This window comes from Ctenopharyngodon idella, chromosome 2, assembly GCF_019924925.1.
Source record: "Ctenopharyngodon idella isolate HZGC_01 chromosome 2, HZGC01, whole genome shotgun sequence".
NCBI classification, from domain to species: domain Eukaryota; kingdom Metazoa; phylum Chordata; class Actinopteri; order Cypriniformes; family Xenocyprididae; genus Ctenopharyngodon; species Ctenopharyngodon idella.
In genome coordinates this window covers 1,906,838-1,920,852 of record NC_067221.1, presented here as the reverse complement: position 1 = coordinate 1,920,852, position 14,015 = coordinate 1,906,838, and the positions used below count along the sequence as shown (strand labels likewise).

Genomic DNA, 14,015 nt, shown 5'->3' with positions numbered 1-14,015 from the left:
TAAAATATATTAAAATAGGAAAAAATATCTTTGACGACAATTTTTTAAATATTTCGAATATTAAATATTTTTTCTTATTTTTGTTAAATATTTATTATAATTATCATTTTTAGACTTTTGCCAATTATATATAAATAATATAATAAAATAATATAATAATTGTTGTGTGTTTATAATAATATAATATAATATAATATAATATAATATAATAATTCAGTAACATTTCCAATATTTTACAAATGCAGTTGTTAGATATCCACTAACAAATAAAAGAAATAAACTACTTTAAAAAAGATGTTACCTGAAAATATCCTGCACATCCAGGTCAATATGGAGTCCATTAATGAACAGAGCCGAGTCTCCTGGCTGGAGCCCTAACGTTCCCTTAAAATACTAGAGGAGACATGAGAATATGGCACATTAGTTATGACAAACTCATAATTATCTTTAATATAACCTCCGAAGACCTGCGGGCTGCTAATCCCAGGATGAAACATATGTTTCTGTCACTTCACAGAGCAGAACAGAAGTTGAAAGAGATGCTCAATATGATCTATAATTCAAACAGACTCTTTTGAGCCTCAGGCCATTTCTACTCTATATATTCATGCTTTTATCCACGGCACTCATGTTTGTTATTCGCTAAAGGCACATGCATTAGAGCGAGGGAGCTCGTTAGAGAAACTTAAAGAGCCTCTATTCGTCATGTTTCCCAGCGTGCAATTACAGTGAGGAATGAGGAGCAGGTCCGTTACACGTCCTCATTACGGGAGGCAAGAAACGGCTTTAATCACAGAAAGGAAATGACCGAAACAATGAACGAAGCCACGTATAAACCACATTTGCCGCAATTACTTCATTCATTTCCTTTTCGGTGACAAAACAAAAGCATTTACACACGTTCCGATACAGAGGAACGGGAAGAAAACAAGCAGAGGGATGTAGAGGAATGAGTCTGAACTGACGTCCACCGGTTTTAATACACGGGAACAGAGAATCATCGTAAAGAACTATGAGGCAAAAACACTTGACTTGACTGGGTTTCTTCTTTGAATCCATTATCTCAGCAGTGCAGATGAATGAGAATACCTGCTGACGCCACAGCTTTGAGGAAACATGAGGGGAAAAGGACAATGGCGGCCCTCACCTTTTGATTTTCCTCGATCTCCTTACGGATCTCTGAATTAACCGCCGTTTTTGTTAAGGACCTGAGAGAGGAGAGAGAAATGTGAGCTGTTGTACTGAAAATGATTCATTAGTTCATCATGGTGATTCATTATAATCAAACCTTGAACGCACGCCTACCATAATCTGCATAAAAATGTCTGCGCTGACTGTTTTAATCAACGCTGTTTAACTAGATGAGAACGCTTTCACTGACGTCATGCAGGTCTGCATTCAGAAAGCTTTGAAAAATACATGCAAAAAGACTCTCTCTTTAGAGTCGATGAGTCAGAGCTGCAGTTAACTGCTCTGGGCGAAACATGACTGCTTATTATACTCCACAATGTCAAGGATCACTTTAACAAAATTGCATTTTAGGGTGGGCGGCACATTTAAAATACATTTGCCCGAGAAAAAAAAGAAAAAAGAAAAAAAAAAACAGCTGTGGCTGCACTGTCTGGGTCCAATAAAGCATATTATTTTCATAACTGCTGTTGGGTTGATTATTTTTTTATTTATTTTTTTCTTAAAGTGTTAATTAAACCTTGGACAGCAGTTAAGTCTCTCTTTTCCTTTTAAAACTTCAAGCTCGGAGTAAACTTTCTGATGACTTGAGCGCTCTGAATTTATGAACAGGAAAAACTACAGAGCCAATGAGGAATTAATGAATAAACACAGAAAAGTGGCTTATAAATAGCACGCCACACAAAAGCACGGCACATACTTTCGCTGAAAGTAAAACGCTGTGCGAAGTGATAAAATCTCAGCCAATCAGAAGATATTCAATGTTAAAGGTGCGTTCACGCCATGTTGTAATTACCATAATTACGAGATTACGACTTGTGAAATGTTCATGACCTCGTAGAACTCATAATTACAATTTACAAACTGAGATTTTTTTGGGAGCTCCGACTTGTACCATGTGACTACGGTAACACCTGACTGCGGCAGATTCATATCAGTCTTGATAGTGTTGCTGACGGATTTGGCATAGAAACATATAATTCCGAGCCAAAAATACAATGTTACGTGTTATAGAGGTCAACCGATTGATTGATTTTGTTCCAGTAATCGGTTATCGGCAAAAATCCATACCGACTACAGTTTGCAGTTTGATATTCAGATTTCATTTTACTATAAATCCGCAGTGTGCTGTCGTAAACATGCACATAATATCACATGTCATTCTTTATGATTTGTGAATTCAGGTGACACAGTCCTCTGCTCCGAAATCTGTTTTTTTTTTTCATAGTGACTCTTAATTTTACAATGCGTACAGCTCCAAAAGTTGGACACTTAGAAGACTGAAACCAGTTTCATCTTGACTTGCTTGATTTTTCACAGCAAAGCACTTGTCCATAAGTCCGCTAGTCAGAAAAATAGACATTCTTCATGTTTAACGTCTATTTCCAATAAACACGCAGACCGCGTTAATACAAAATCACTTTCACAATCACCTTTTATTGCATTTCAGTGTTTCTCACTGCACTGTCCTCTTTGTGCATTTCAAAAATCATTCACAAATCAGAATAGTAAGGTTATGCACTCAGTGAAGGGTTAACTGGCTAAAACTGTACTGTGAAACCTTTCACAAATCACACTAGTGAAGTTAAGGACTCAGGGGTGATTAACTGATAAAAAGAAATGTACTGTGAAATTTTTCATTTATCACAATAGTGAAGTTCGGCACTCAGTGAAGGGTTAACTCACTAAAACTGTACTGTGAAAGATTTCACAAATCAGAATGGTTAAATTAAGCACTCAAGGAAGGGTTAACTGACCAAAACTGTACTTTTGAAAGTTTTTACAAATCAGAACAGTGAAGTTAAGCACTTAGCGAAGGGTTAACTGACCAAAACTGCAGTAGGGTTGGGAACCGAGAACCGGTTCTCATCCGGAACCGGTAGTGTTTTTTGAAAAGAACCAGAACTGTGCAAGATTTCTAAGTTTCGGTTCCGAAAACGGTTCTGGTGCGATGGGTGGGCGAATTGCAGGGAGCGTATCCTTTAATAGAGACATCTCACATCATGAATATTATAGCAATGAATGCACTGAAAATCCCTTACGCTACTCATATACGCCAGATTACAATGCAGAGAGAGAGAGAGAGAGAGAGAGAGAGAGAGAGAGAGAGAGAGAGAGAGAGAGAGAGAGAGAGAGAGAGGTGCCCAAAGCTGCACGATTAATCTTTAAAAGATCACGTTCTCGATTTCATCACCCACATGATCTAATTCCTAAATGACAACGATTCGCCCGTGTATATTAAACCTTTGACAAAATAAAATTGCAACATTCAAATCTGCGTTCGCACTGCTTATAAACAGCTTCACAAACAATATTTTCAAACGCACATTATTTCTGTGTGACAAATAGGCCTATTCCAATTATAACAGAAGTATACAAAAGTTTATCATTCAGATAGAAACGCTGGTGTTTATGTATAATAAATTAGGCTACCTTCTGAAAGTAACTGTACTTCAAATAACGACTGTATCTATTGCATTGTTACGCCACTAGGTGTCTATCACTGAATCATTCTTTCAGAAACAAGTCTTTATGAATCCAACTCACAAAAATATTGTTTCACCTGTCTGGATCTTACATGTGTGTTCAAGCATCTTATCTAATTTGTGGTAACACTTTACAATAAGGTTCATTTATGAACTAACCATGAGTGATACATTTGTTACTGTATTTGTTAATCTTTGTTAATGTTAGTTAATAAAAATACAGCCGTTCACAGTTTGTTCATGTTACTTCACAGTGCATTAACTAATGTTAACAAATACAACTCTTGATTTTAATAATGCATTAGTAAATGTTGAAATTAACATTAATAAATGCTGTAGAAATGCAGTTCATTATTAGTTCATGTTAATGTAGTTAACTTATTTAACTAATGAACCTTATTGTAAAGTGTTAGCGAATTTGTTGAGATTTTGTTCTGTTAAATTCATTTTACAAGAATAATAAACACAAAAAGGAATGTCTGAGTTGAGTATTGTGCATTTTTCCCTCACTACTATTTTTTTATTAGTTGTTTAATTATTTTAATGGAACCGGAACCGGAATCGTTAGGCAGAACCAGAATCGGAACCGGAACCGGAAAATTTCCCAACCCTAAACTGCAGTGTGAAAGATTTCACAAATCAGAATGGGTAAATTAAGCACTCAGGGAAGGGTTAACTGTCCAAAACTATAATGTGAAACCTTTCACAAATTACAATAGTGATGTTAGGGATTAGGGAAGGGTTAACTGACCCAAACTGTACTGAGAAAGATTTCACAAATCAGCATAGTGAAGTTAAGCACTCAGGAAAGGGTTAACTGTGTGGGAAATTATATTTCAAAACAAAATGTCAAAACAAGAAAACAAACAAAAACCCAGAAGAAACAGAATTGTGTTGCTTTATCATGTCTGGTTAGGACTGTAATAGATAGATAGATAGAGAGATGGATATTTACCTGGCTTTGGTAGGGAAGTTCTGGCTCAAATCCTTCATGACAGTGAGAGCGTCCACAGAGGGAGCTGCCAGGATACGGGCGGCAGTCTGAAAGCTGAGATCTTTAGGAGGAGGATAAAGAGCAAATGTCATTCAAACTTGCATTTCTGCTCTTGAAATATTCAAGATCTCATTTGAAATAGCCATGACCTGTATACGCTGCGCCAATTTCTTTAATTCTACATATAATGAATTTGATGTGCCAAAGCACTTTTTTCAGTACTATTGGGAATATTGCGTTCAACTCTGTGTGTGTGTGTGTTGGCTCAGAGGTTTTGCTAAATGTGACTAGTCTCTGATGAGTTTACCTTGATAGAGCAGTAATGAGCTCTGGACTAATGGGAGTTGTGTTTGACAACCGCACAAGGCCAGCAGAACCACAGCTAATTAACAATGTGGAAAACGGCACGTTTGCATACTGTCAGAATGACAATTGAGCTACCCGAGTGCTCCTTTAGTCACAGGTAATATAATAATTGAGCCCTGATGTAGTGGCATTATTATAAGTGTGCCCAATATGCATTGAAGCAATGGCAAGAGAGGCTCTGCTCCCTTAACCGTGGTAAAACACAGTAAGAGAGACTGCTCAAGGTCTTCCGCTTTAATACAAACACTAGCATCCAACAAGAAGGCATTAAATGAGAATTTCATAGTTGGCACCCACCCTGCATCTGCCAAACTTTAAGCGGAGCCATCTCATTGGTGCTCTCCACCAAATGCTTCCGGAGCTCCTTCAGCTGTTCCTTAAGTTCGGGATAAATGGTCCTGACAAATATAACAATAAGTTCTATCAACATATATAGATATGTAATCTCGAAAATAAGTAAGCATTTTAGTCAATGGAGAGTTTTGTGTTTATGAAACGTTCAGTTACTTGAGTTTGCCAAACAGAAAGCCCTGGACTTCATCCACAGGATCATTTTCACCTATTAAGGTGGCATTCGCATCAGCTCCAGCTGTGAAAAGAGAAAAGAAAATGAGTTTGTTAGTCTTTAAATTACACTAATATTCTTTCTAAACCACATTATTAAGACTGCTGTCGTACCCTGAACTTGTGTGTCATCTTTGGCTTTGTACTCTTGGTTTTTGATGGCCAGTTCCACTCCATATCCAGACAGATGCACTTTACTCTTGCTGGGGTTCTGCATGGGTATATGGAAGACTTATTCATCTTAAGATGACAAGAAAACTTTAACTGCATTGGGATTTCACCTGGTTTTGATTCTTACAGAGAGAAAGTGGCGTAAAACGTAAGTGATCAGGCCCTTGTTGGCTTTGGCCAGCATCAGCTGATGGAATCTGGAGAATTCTCTGGTGCCCATCTCAGCGTAAAGAATCACAACCGGAGCATCGGGATTGGCAGAGGGGAATTTGTGATCACCTTTGAACAGGTGGGGCTTTGGCCTAAAAAGAAAAATCAATGATATTTAACAGTTTAGGATGTGTTTAAGTTAGCTGACAAACGGACAATTTAAACATCAGTACTATAATAGGTTCAATGTCATTTATTTGTATAAAGGAAAGTGTATGTTTGAAAATGTCAAATGTTTAATGTACAGTAGTCTCTCAATTAATATGAGGACATGAAAACCACATACGCAATAGTTATGAAGAATGTTTATGTAGTTTTAGATGGAATTTAGCATGCCCAACATTTAGACTCATTCGCTAGCATCTGTACAAATAAAAATGGCTTTGCCTTATTTTATACTTATTGATTCTAATTTTAGTCTAATCTAATGTATCTATTATGTGGCATCACTTTGCAGAGTCAAATAAATCAGTGCTTTCAAATAAGCATAACAAATGGAATTACTCAAATCTGAAAGTGCATTATTTACTTCCTGTCCTAATGAACAACACTTTAATGCATCCCAAAGATATTGTCCATTTAAAAATGGATTTTGTGAGTCACTCCAGCAGACTAACTAAAACATTTGACAACACTTTATTTTGAGTAGGACCCTATGAAATCTGTTTTATTTTTTCCTAAATTAGGTTTTTTTCCGTTTTAATTTTTCTGGATTCCGTTTTTTTCCGTTTAAATTTTTTGGACTCCATTTTAATGGTTAAATTAAATTTTAACAATCAAAAAGCATATCTAATTAATTGAAATCATGAAACTTTTACAATTTAACAACAATTTATTGAAAGTTTAACAAAAATTAAATTTTTTAGGGTCCTATGAAATATTTTTTTATGAATACTTTTTTTTTTTTTTTCCTCAGTTTCCATTTTATTTTTTACCAAATTCAGTGTTTTCTGTTTTAAGTTGTCTGGATTCCATTTTAATGGTTTAATTAAATTTTAAGAATTTAATTCATAATATATATATATATATATATATATATATATTTTTTTTTTTTTTTTTTTTTTTTTTTAATTAATTTCTATGAAATGTTTTGATTTGTTTTGTTTGTTTGTTTGTTTTTTCAGAAAATTCTGTGTTGTGTTATTTATTTATTTTTTTTCTGGCAGTCAAATGAAGGAATAAAATATTAATTTAATTAATCTTTTAATCATATGAAATTAAACATTTTTTGTCAAACAAAGTGCTACACAACAGGGGCCGTATTCACAAAACATTTTATCTTACCACTAAGAGTTCATCTAAATAGCACTAAAAGTTCTTAGCTAAGAGTTTTCTCTTAAAGCCTATTCACAAAGCTGCTGAACAAACATTTACTAAGGAATAAACTAAGCTAAGAGTAAGGGCAGGGTTGACCTCGTTGCTATGGCAGTGATTGGCTGATGGTGGAAGAGTCTCTGTCAGCGATTTAATCATAGAAATATTGTAGAATGAGGTATCATGTTGCCATATAGGCTAAGTGTCACTAATTAAACTAGTATATGTTCAGCTAATTGTCCGCCTCTTACATGTTTGCATCTCAAGAGAATGCAGAATTCAAGTGACAAATTATGTTTTATAAACAAAGTTTTGGAGGAACACATTCAAACGGTCTATCTAATCAGCTTGAGTGGAGGTATATATACACAGACGAGAGCCGACTCGCATAGTTACCTCAACAGTTTTCTGCATCCCTCCACCAACCCGCTCCTCACTCTCGGCTGGCTGGGGATATGAGTATGAGGAGAACTCTGGATTTGGGCAAAATTCCAAGCTCGGAGCCCTCGATCCCCTTGGACAGCACGCCATATTATATATATATATATATTTTTTTTTTTTTTTTTTTTTTCTCTATTTGATCATTTGTAAGTGTGAACTAGTGAAAACAACTGCCACAGGTAATCAGGCATTATTATTTATTTATTAAAGATTTATTATTTGGCGTTTTATCGTAGATTCAAATCTATAAATCAAAACATGTATTGCATTTATGAAGAAAAGCTTCAGCACCCAAGGCTCTATCGCTATTGCCTCAATGGTGTACAGTGTCTTTGGGTGGATTGCTAAGGCGGATTGGCAGCAACAATCATTTTAGGACTGTTTTGATTTTGTCTTAGTGACTTAGGAGTCCTCTAGACTACTCTTAACGCTTCACAGATTTAGGAGCTAATTTTAGCACTAAAATGCTTTGTGAAATACTCTTAGAGCAAAAATTTAGGAGTCCTAAAATTAGCACTGACACGCCCATTATTTTTAAGAGTTTCTCCTAAATCGGCAAGTTAGGAGCTACTTTTAGCCTTAAGATGTTTTGTGAATACGGCCCCAGAGCTTTACTGTTAAAATTAAAACATGGAAGAAAAAATGTGCTTATTCCTTAAAAATAAAGCTTTAATAATAATTTACTATTATTATTATTAGTGTTAGTGTTAGTATTATTATTACATTGAGATGTAGGTAAATCCTATTGTACAACAGTAATATATTTCCGTCACTATTTCAAATTAAACCAAACTTTTATTTTGACGGGTGGCAGTAAAGACCTTTGAGTTTCTGTGTGTTTACGATATGACGATAGTTTTTCTCAAATGAAATGGTGAAATGCTCATGAAGTGACACTGGAGATGAAGTTCATGCATTCCTCATATAGTGACGCGGCAGAAGCTGAAAACACTGCGAGTGTCACACGTGCTTCAAAAACCACGTGTCTGCGCCATTCATTCACACAGAGACATGCAGAATTCATATTTAAATAGTCTTTTTGCAGTTTACTCAGGTAAGTACTGAGTAATATTAATTAGCTACATGTACTTACTATAGAGTTACGGTAAGGGTTAGGGTTTGGTTTAGGGTTAGATACTTGTGATTATACTGTTATTACTACAGTAAGTACATGTAATAACGTGTAACTGTCACCTTAAAATAAAGTGCAAATTTGTAAATTCATTCAATATTTTTTCAGTCACGTGCGCTGTAAGGTAACGTTGGACTGAAGGCTGCGGCGACTCACCGTTCTAAGGCATTATCCAGCATGACTTTAAGTCTTTCTGTGTCACAAGATGTCTGTCCATGTACATTGAAGAACGCTTTACAGCCAGGCGGAGGAGGCTCATTAGATGCGATCTACATGAACAAACAGAGCATGTTGAGAAAATAACACGTTGAGTCAAACTGGTTTTCTCCTGAGTTTACATTACACAGCGGTGGGGATGGCCGCTCACCTGCTGGAAGGAATGGACGGTGGATGAGTAGGTCCTCAACGATAAGGCGAACTTCAGCAGGTTAAGCTGCACGGGGCTCAGCAGAACACTGGCTCTTTTCAGGATCAGATCGTAGTAAGCCCGATCCGTGTCTGAAATATAGACCACAGCCCTGTAATCTGATTGGCCAAACGTGTTTCAAGAGCAACAACACAACAAATGTTGGAACTATTTTCATTAACTGCACGTAAATTAATATTAAAGAGTGAGTTCACCCCAAAATGAAAATTCTGTCATCGATTACTCACCATCATATAAGAGATTTCTGTTCCTCGTTTGCAAGACACAAAACTCTAAAGGTTCAAAATGTTCATAAAGAGATTATGGTTTAGTGGTTTAAATAAGTCTTCTGAAGAGACGTGATCCATTTACATGTTGCTTTATATGTACTCGCTTTATACAGTACCGGTCAAAAGATTGGACACATGACTATTTTAAATGTTTTTGAAAGAAGTCTCTTCTGCTCATCAAGGCTGCATTTATTTGATCAAAAATACAGAAAAATCAGTAATATTGTGAAATATTATTACAATTTAAAATAAGGTTTTTCTATTTTAATATACTTTAAAATAGAATTTATTCCTGTGATCAAAGCTGAATTTTCAGCATAATTAATCCAGTTTTAAGTGTCACATGATCCTTCAGAAATCATTCTAATATGATGATTTATTATCAGTGTTGGAATGTTTTTATAACCTGTGATACTTTTTCAGGATTCTTTGATAAATAAAAAGTTAAAAAAGAACAGCATTTATTCAAAACAGAAATCTTTTCTAACAATATAAATCTTTGCTATCACTTTTTTATCAATTTAACACATCCTTGATGAATAAAAGTATTCATTTCTTTCATAAAAAAAGAAAGAAAAAACAATTACCGACCCCAAACTTTTGAACAATAGTGTATATTGTTAGAAAATATTTATATTTTAAATAAATGCTGTTAATTTTTTGTATTTTTTATTCATCAAAGAATCCTGAAAAAGTATCACAGGTGATAAAAACATTCCAACATTGATAACAAATCATCATATTAGAATGATTTCTGAAGGATCATGTGACACTGAAGACTGGAGTAATGATGCTGAAAATTCAGCTTTGATCACAGAAATAAATTACAGCTTAAAATATATTCATGTAGAAAATAGTTATTTTAAATTGTAATAATATTTCACAATATTACTGATTTTTCTGCATTTTTGATCAAATAAATGCAGCCTTGATAAGACACTTCTTTAACTTTCTTTAAAACATTAAAAATGGCAATGTTTCCAAACGTTTGACCAGTACTGTATGTCAAGCAAATGGTTTTGAGTTTCCGTTTACCATATTTGCACTATATATGTTTATATGTAAATAAAAAGTATGAATTACATCTGATCATCATAGTGTCTCTTCATAAGACTTGTATTAAATCGCTCGATTCGTATAGATTTGTTTTACGATATCTTAATGAATGTCTTGAAACGGCTGAAGGGACAGTTCACTAAAAATATCTTCACGTGTGTTTCAAAGATGATCGAAAGTCTTGTGGGTTTGAAATGACATGAGGGTGAGTGATTGATTTTTGGGTGAACTAACCCTGCATAAAAGCAATATTTTAACATATGATATTCAGTACAGCAGCACTCCTGTGATATAATATCAAACATACGATCTCAAAGGCTTCATAACATAGGCTGACAAGCCTTTTCATGTCTAAGAAGTAAAAGTAAAAGATGGATTTCAGATGAAATATTACCATCATGATCATTCTCAATATTCTGATTAGCTTCTACAAAGTCCCAGAACTTTTGCTGACTCTCTTCAGCAAGGAACTCGCTGTAAAATATAAAACATTTTTATTATTATTAAACTGTAGCTATATATTAAACATGCTGTCTTCATTGTGCTCCAGCTAACCTGGCCTCCAGCAGGAGTGGTGTAGACGGCCATTTAGTGGTCAGTGTTGTTGTAACAGCTTTTGAGTCCCCTCTGACAGAGCTGACAGAGCCCAGAGCCAGCAGTGCCGCACACAGCATCCACATCTTCCCACAAAATCCTGAGAAAATCAAATCATCTTGAAGTAATGCTCCAGAGTAGTTAAACATTGCCATTCAAATATGAAAACGAAAGTAAAACAACAGTTCCTTTAAACTACATTACATTAAATACATCAAACTGACACCAACGGACATAAAAGACTAAAACTAGCATCATAAAACGTATACATGTATATCACACGGGTGTTGAAGCATAGCTTCTTGTTTGTTTTGTATTCCACTTCATTTGACAGCGCGGCCTGACTCTCATCCAATCAGAGCACTCAGCGTGGACTTTAAGATTAGCATCATCCAATCAGCGCTCAAATCGAGCAGCAGTTCCGGGTTCTCATTAACTTCCTGCATTATAACAAATTCATTCAAAGCATATTGTACGAGGATAAATTACATTTTTTATATCGTCGAATTAGCACTCAGTACAAATTAGAACACACTGAGTAAAAACAACTGGTATCATATGGCTGATATAATCACAATGCGAACGATTGCTAATCGATTTTACAGATTACGAGAATGAGGTGCGATTAGAATGAAACACCGTTAGCAAATAATATCCAGAAATGAATCTAACAAGAAGAATATAGCGTTTAAATGAGCTTTTCTTTGTAACGCACTGCCAGTATACCTGTGCAAGCATGACTAATCACATACATTTGCTTCGAGCCAGTCACAAAATGCTTGATGTGACGTATTCATACACACTATTATTACAACAAATGTAATGCGGCATAATTATGCTGAGGTTAATGTGAGCAATCATACCAGCACCGGCTTCTGAATCCGCTTCGTGAGTTGCCATGTTTGGACGGTGTAGTAAGTGGTCCATTCCACGGTTCATGTGTGGGACCTGCTCTCTGTGCCTTTCCAGAAAAATAGCTTTAAGCATATGCAAAATCACACATCATATTATAATTGTCACATTAACAACTGTAGCAATAAAGTGTTATATATTATTGTTAACATATATCAGTAATTTCATGTAAGAGAGCAACATATTGCATTTTTTTTCGCTGGCTATACGCTAGACAGCTTATTTGTCATAACCGCCATTTTGGCTCAAGAAGACCGCGCAGGAGCCTTTAACTCTGTTTTAACGTGTAAAAAATGGAAACTGGATTTGTAGCGCTAATTCGTTAAGCTAATTACGAAATACAGCGTTGTTTTGCTTTCCATCGCCCTACTGTGTGTGTGAGAGATGCCTATTTTCATGCTGCTTTTATTTTTAATCAGTTTTTAAACAGCTACCTCCCTACTGTATTCCACTGACACAAATACTGTTCTATATATAGGCTAACCCATATGGTTGGGTAGGTACCATGAAATTTCAAGCATTAACATGCTTAATTCGTGTGAAAGTATTTTTAAAATATGTGACCCTGGACCACAAAACCAGTCATAAAGGTTTTTTTTTTTTTTTTTTTAATTTTCTGAATAAATAATCTTTCCATTGATGTATTGTTTGTTAGGATAGCACAATATTTGGCTGACATACAACTATTTGAAAATCTGGAATCTGAAAAAAAAAAAAAAAAAAAAATCAAAATATTGAGAAAATCACTTTTAAAGCTGTCCAAATGAAGTCCTTAGCAAAGCATACTCACAAAAATACATTTCTGATATATTTATGGTAGGGGAAATTTACAAAATATCTTCATGGAACATGATCTTTACTTAATATCCTAGTAAGTTTTGGCATAAACGAAAATTTTGACCCATACAATGTATTGTTGGCTATTATACCTGTGCTACTTATGACTGGTTTTGTGGCCCAGGGTCACATATTATTATATATTTGTCAACTACTCATTGATTGTAAATCATACTCATGTAGGCCTGTTTCTTGATTGAACACACTGCATGGGAGAGCTGACAGAAAAGTTAAACTTACTGCATAATGTATGATTGCTATTCCTGTTTATCACTGTGAAGCTGCTTTGAAACAATCAGTGTATAAAGCACTATATTAACAAAGGTGAATGTCTCTCATTGTTTGATTCTCAATCATCTTGTAAGAGGAAACAAACATCTAGATTTCAATATGATACTCGGCTTCCAAGCCTTAGGCGATTCTTATATTTGCCGATTTTTTGTGCTTGAGAATCACACAGCCTGCAGAGACGCAGAGATGCTGCTGAACAGTGTAATCCCACTGCCGGGTCAGGTGCATGCTCTTTTTTTATCAAAATTGGACATGATTGGACACCCTGGAACTGTTTGGCTATTACCACCCGAGCCCGAACTGACAAGGGCATGCTTGATATTTCAGCCGGATATTTATGTATATGCTTCCATTGGCCTTTCTTGGGGTATGCAACACACCCCGTGAAATTGTGGCAGAAATTGCACACTCCGGCGTCAAATTAAACAGTAGATCAAGTGTGACAGGTCGAAGTGCGCTTCTAAGGGGACAGAGAGCCCTGGGTGCTTTATGGGGTCAAGGTGGCTCCATTATGCATTAGCATGGACAGAAAAGAGCCGCTCTCCTCTTGCCGCAGTGGCTGTTAACCTTTCCGCTGGATCGCCCACCTTTTATCTCCGAGGGGGGCTGTAAAACCAGCAGCCTGCTGCCAAACGGGTCTGCTCATAAAAATCAATTACCCTGATTAGGAGGCGATTTGCAGAAGTCCTTCAAAGCCAACAATGAGATACAGAACGGAGTTTAATATTCTGAAATTTAGAGAATGATCCAGAAAACGAATGTC

The 14,015-nt window shown here is 35.6% G+C and overlaps 1 protein-coding gene across 6 annotated transcripts in view; it reads right to left on the bottom strand.

The window, feature by feature from the left end:
- The window catches only part of uggt1 (UDP-glucose glycoprotein glucosyltransferase 1), a 36,162-nt gene extending 23,891 nt beyond the window's left edge, over positions 1–12,271 (bottom strand). For 4 of the 6 annotated variants that reach the window (XM_051916105.1, XM_051916124.1, XM_051916115.1 and 1 more), the window contains exons 1-12: positions 12,076–12,271; positions 11,174–11,312; positions 11,013–11,092; positions 9,234–9,364; positions 9,023–9,135; positions 5,897–6,071; positions 5,713–5,809; positions 5,542–5,623; positions 5,332–5,432; positions 4,630–4,729; positions 1,148–1,208; positions 302–393 (exon numbers count right to left, since the gene is read on the bottom strand). In XM_051916105.1, the coding sequence (XP_051772065.1) occupies positions 302–393; positions 1,148–1,208; positions 4,630–4,729; positions 5,332–5,432; positions 5,542–5,623; positions 5,713–5,809; positions 5,897–6,071; positions 9,023–9,135; positions 9,234–9,364; positions 11,013–11,092; positions 11,174–11,312; positions 12,076–12,199 (1,295 nt within the window). In that variant the 5' untranslated portion in view covers positions 12,200–12,271. The other 2 variants (XM_051916133.1, XM_051916147.1) reach the window with 2 other exon arrangements.
- Between the last annotated feature and the right edge of the window lie 1,744 nt (positions 12,272–14,015).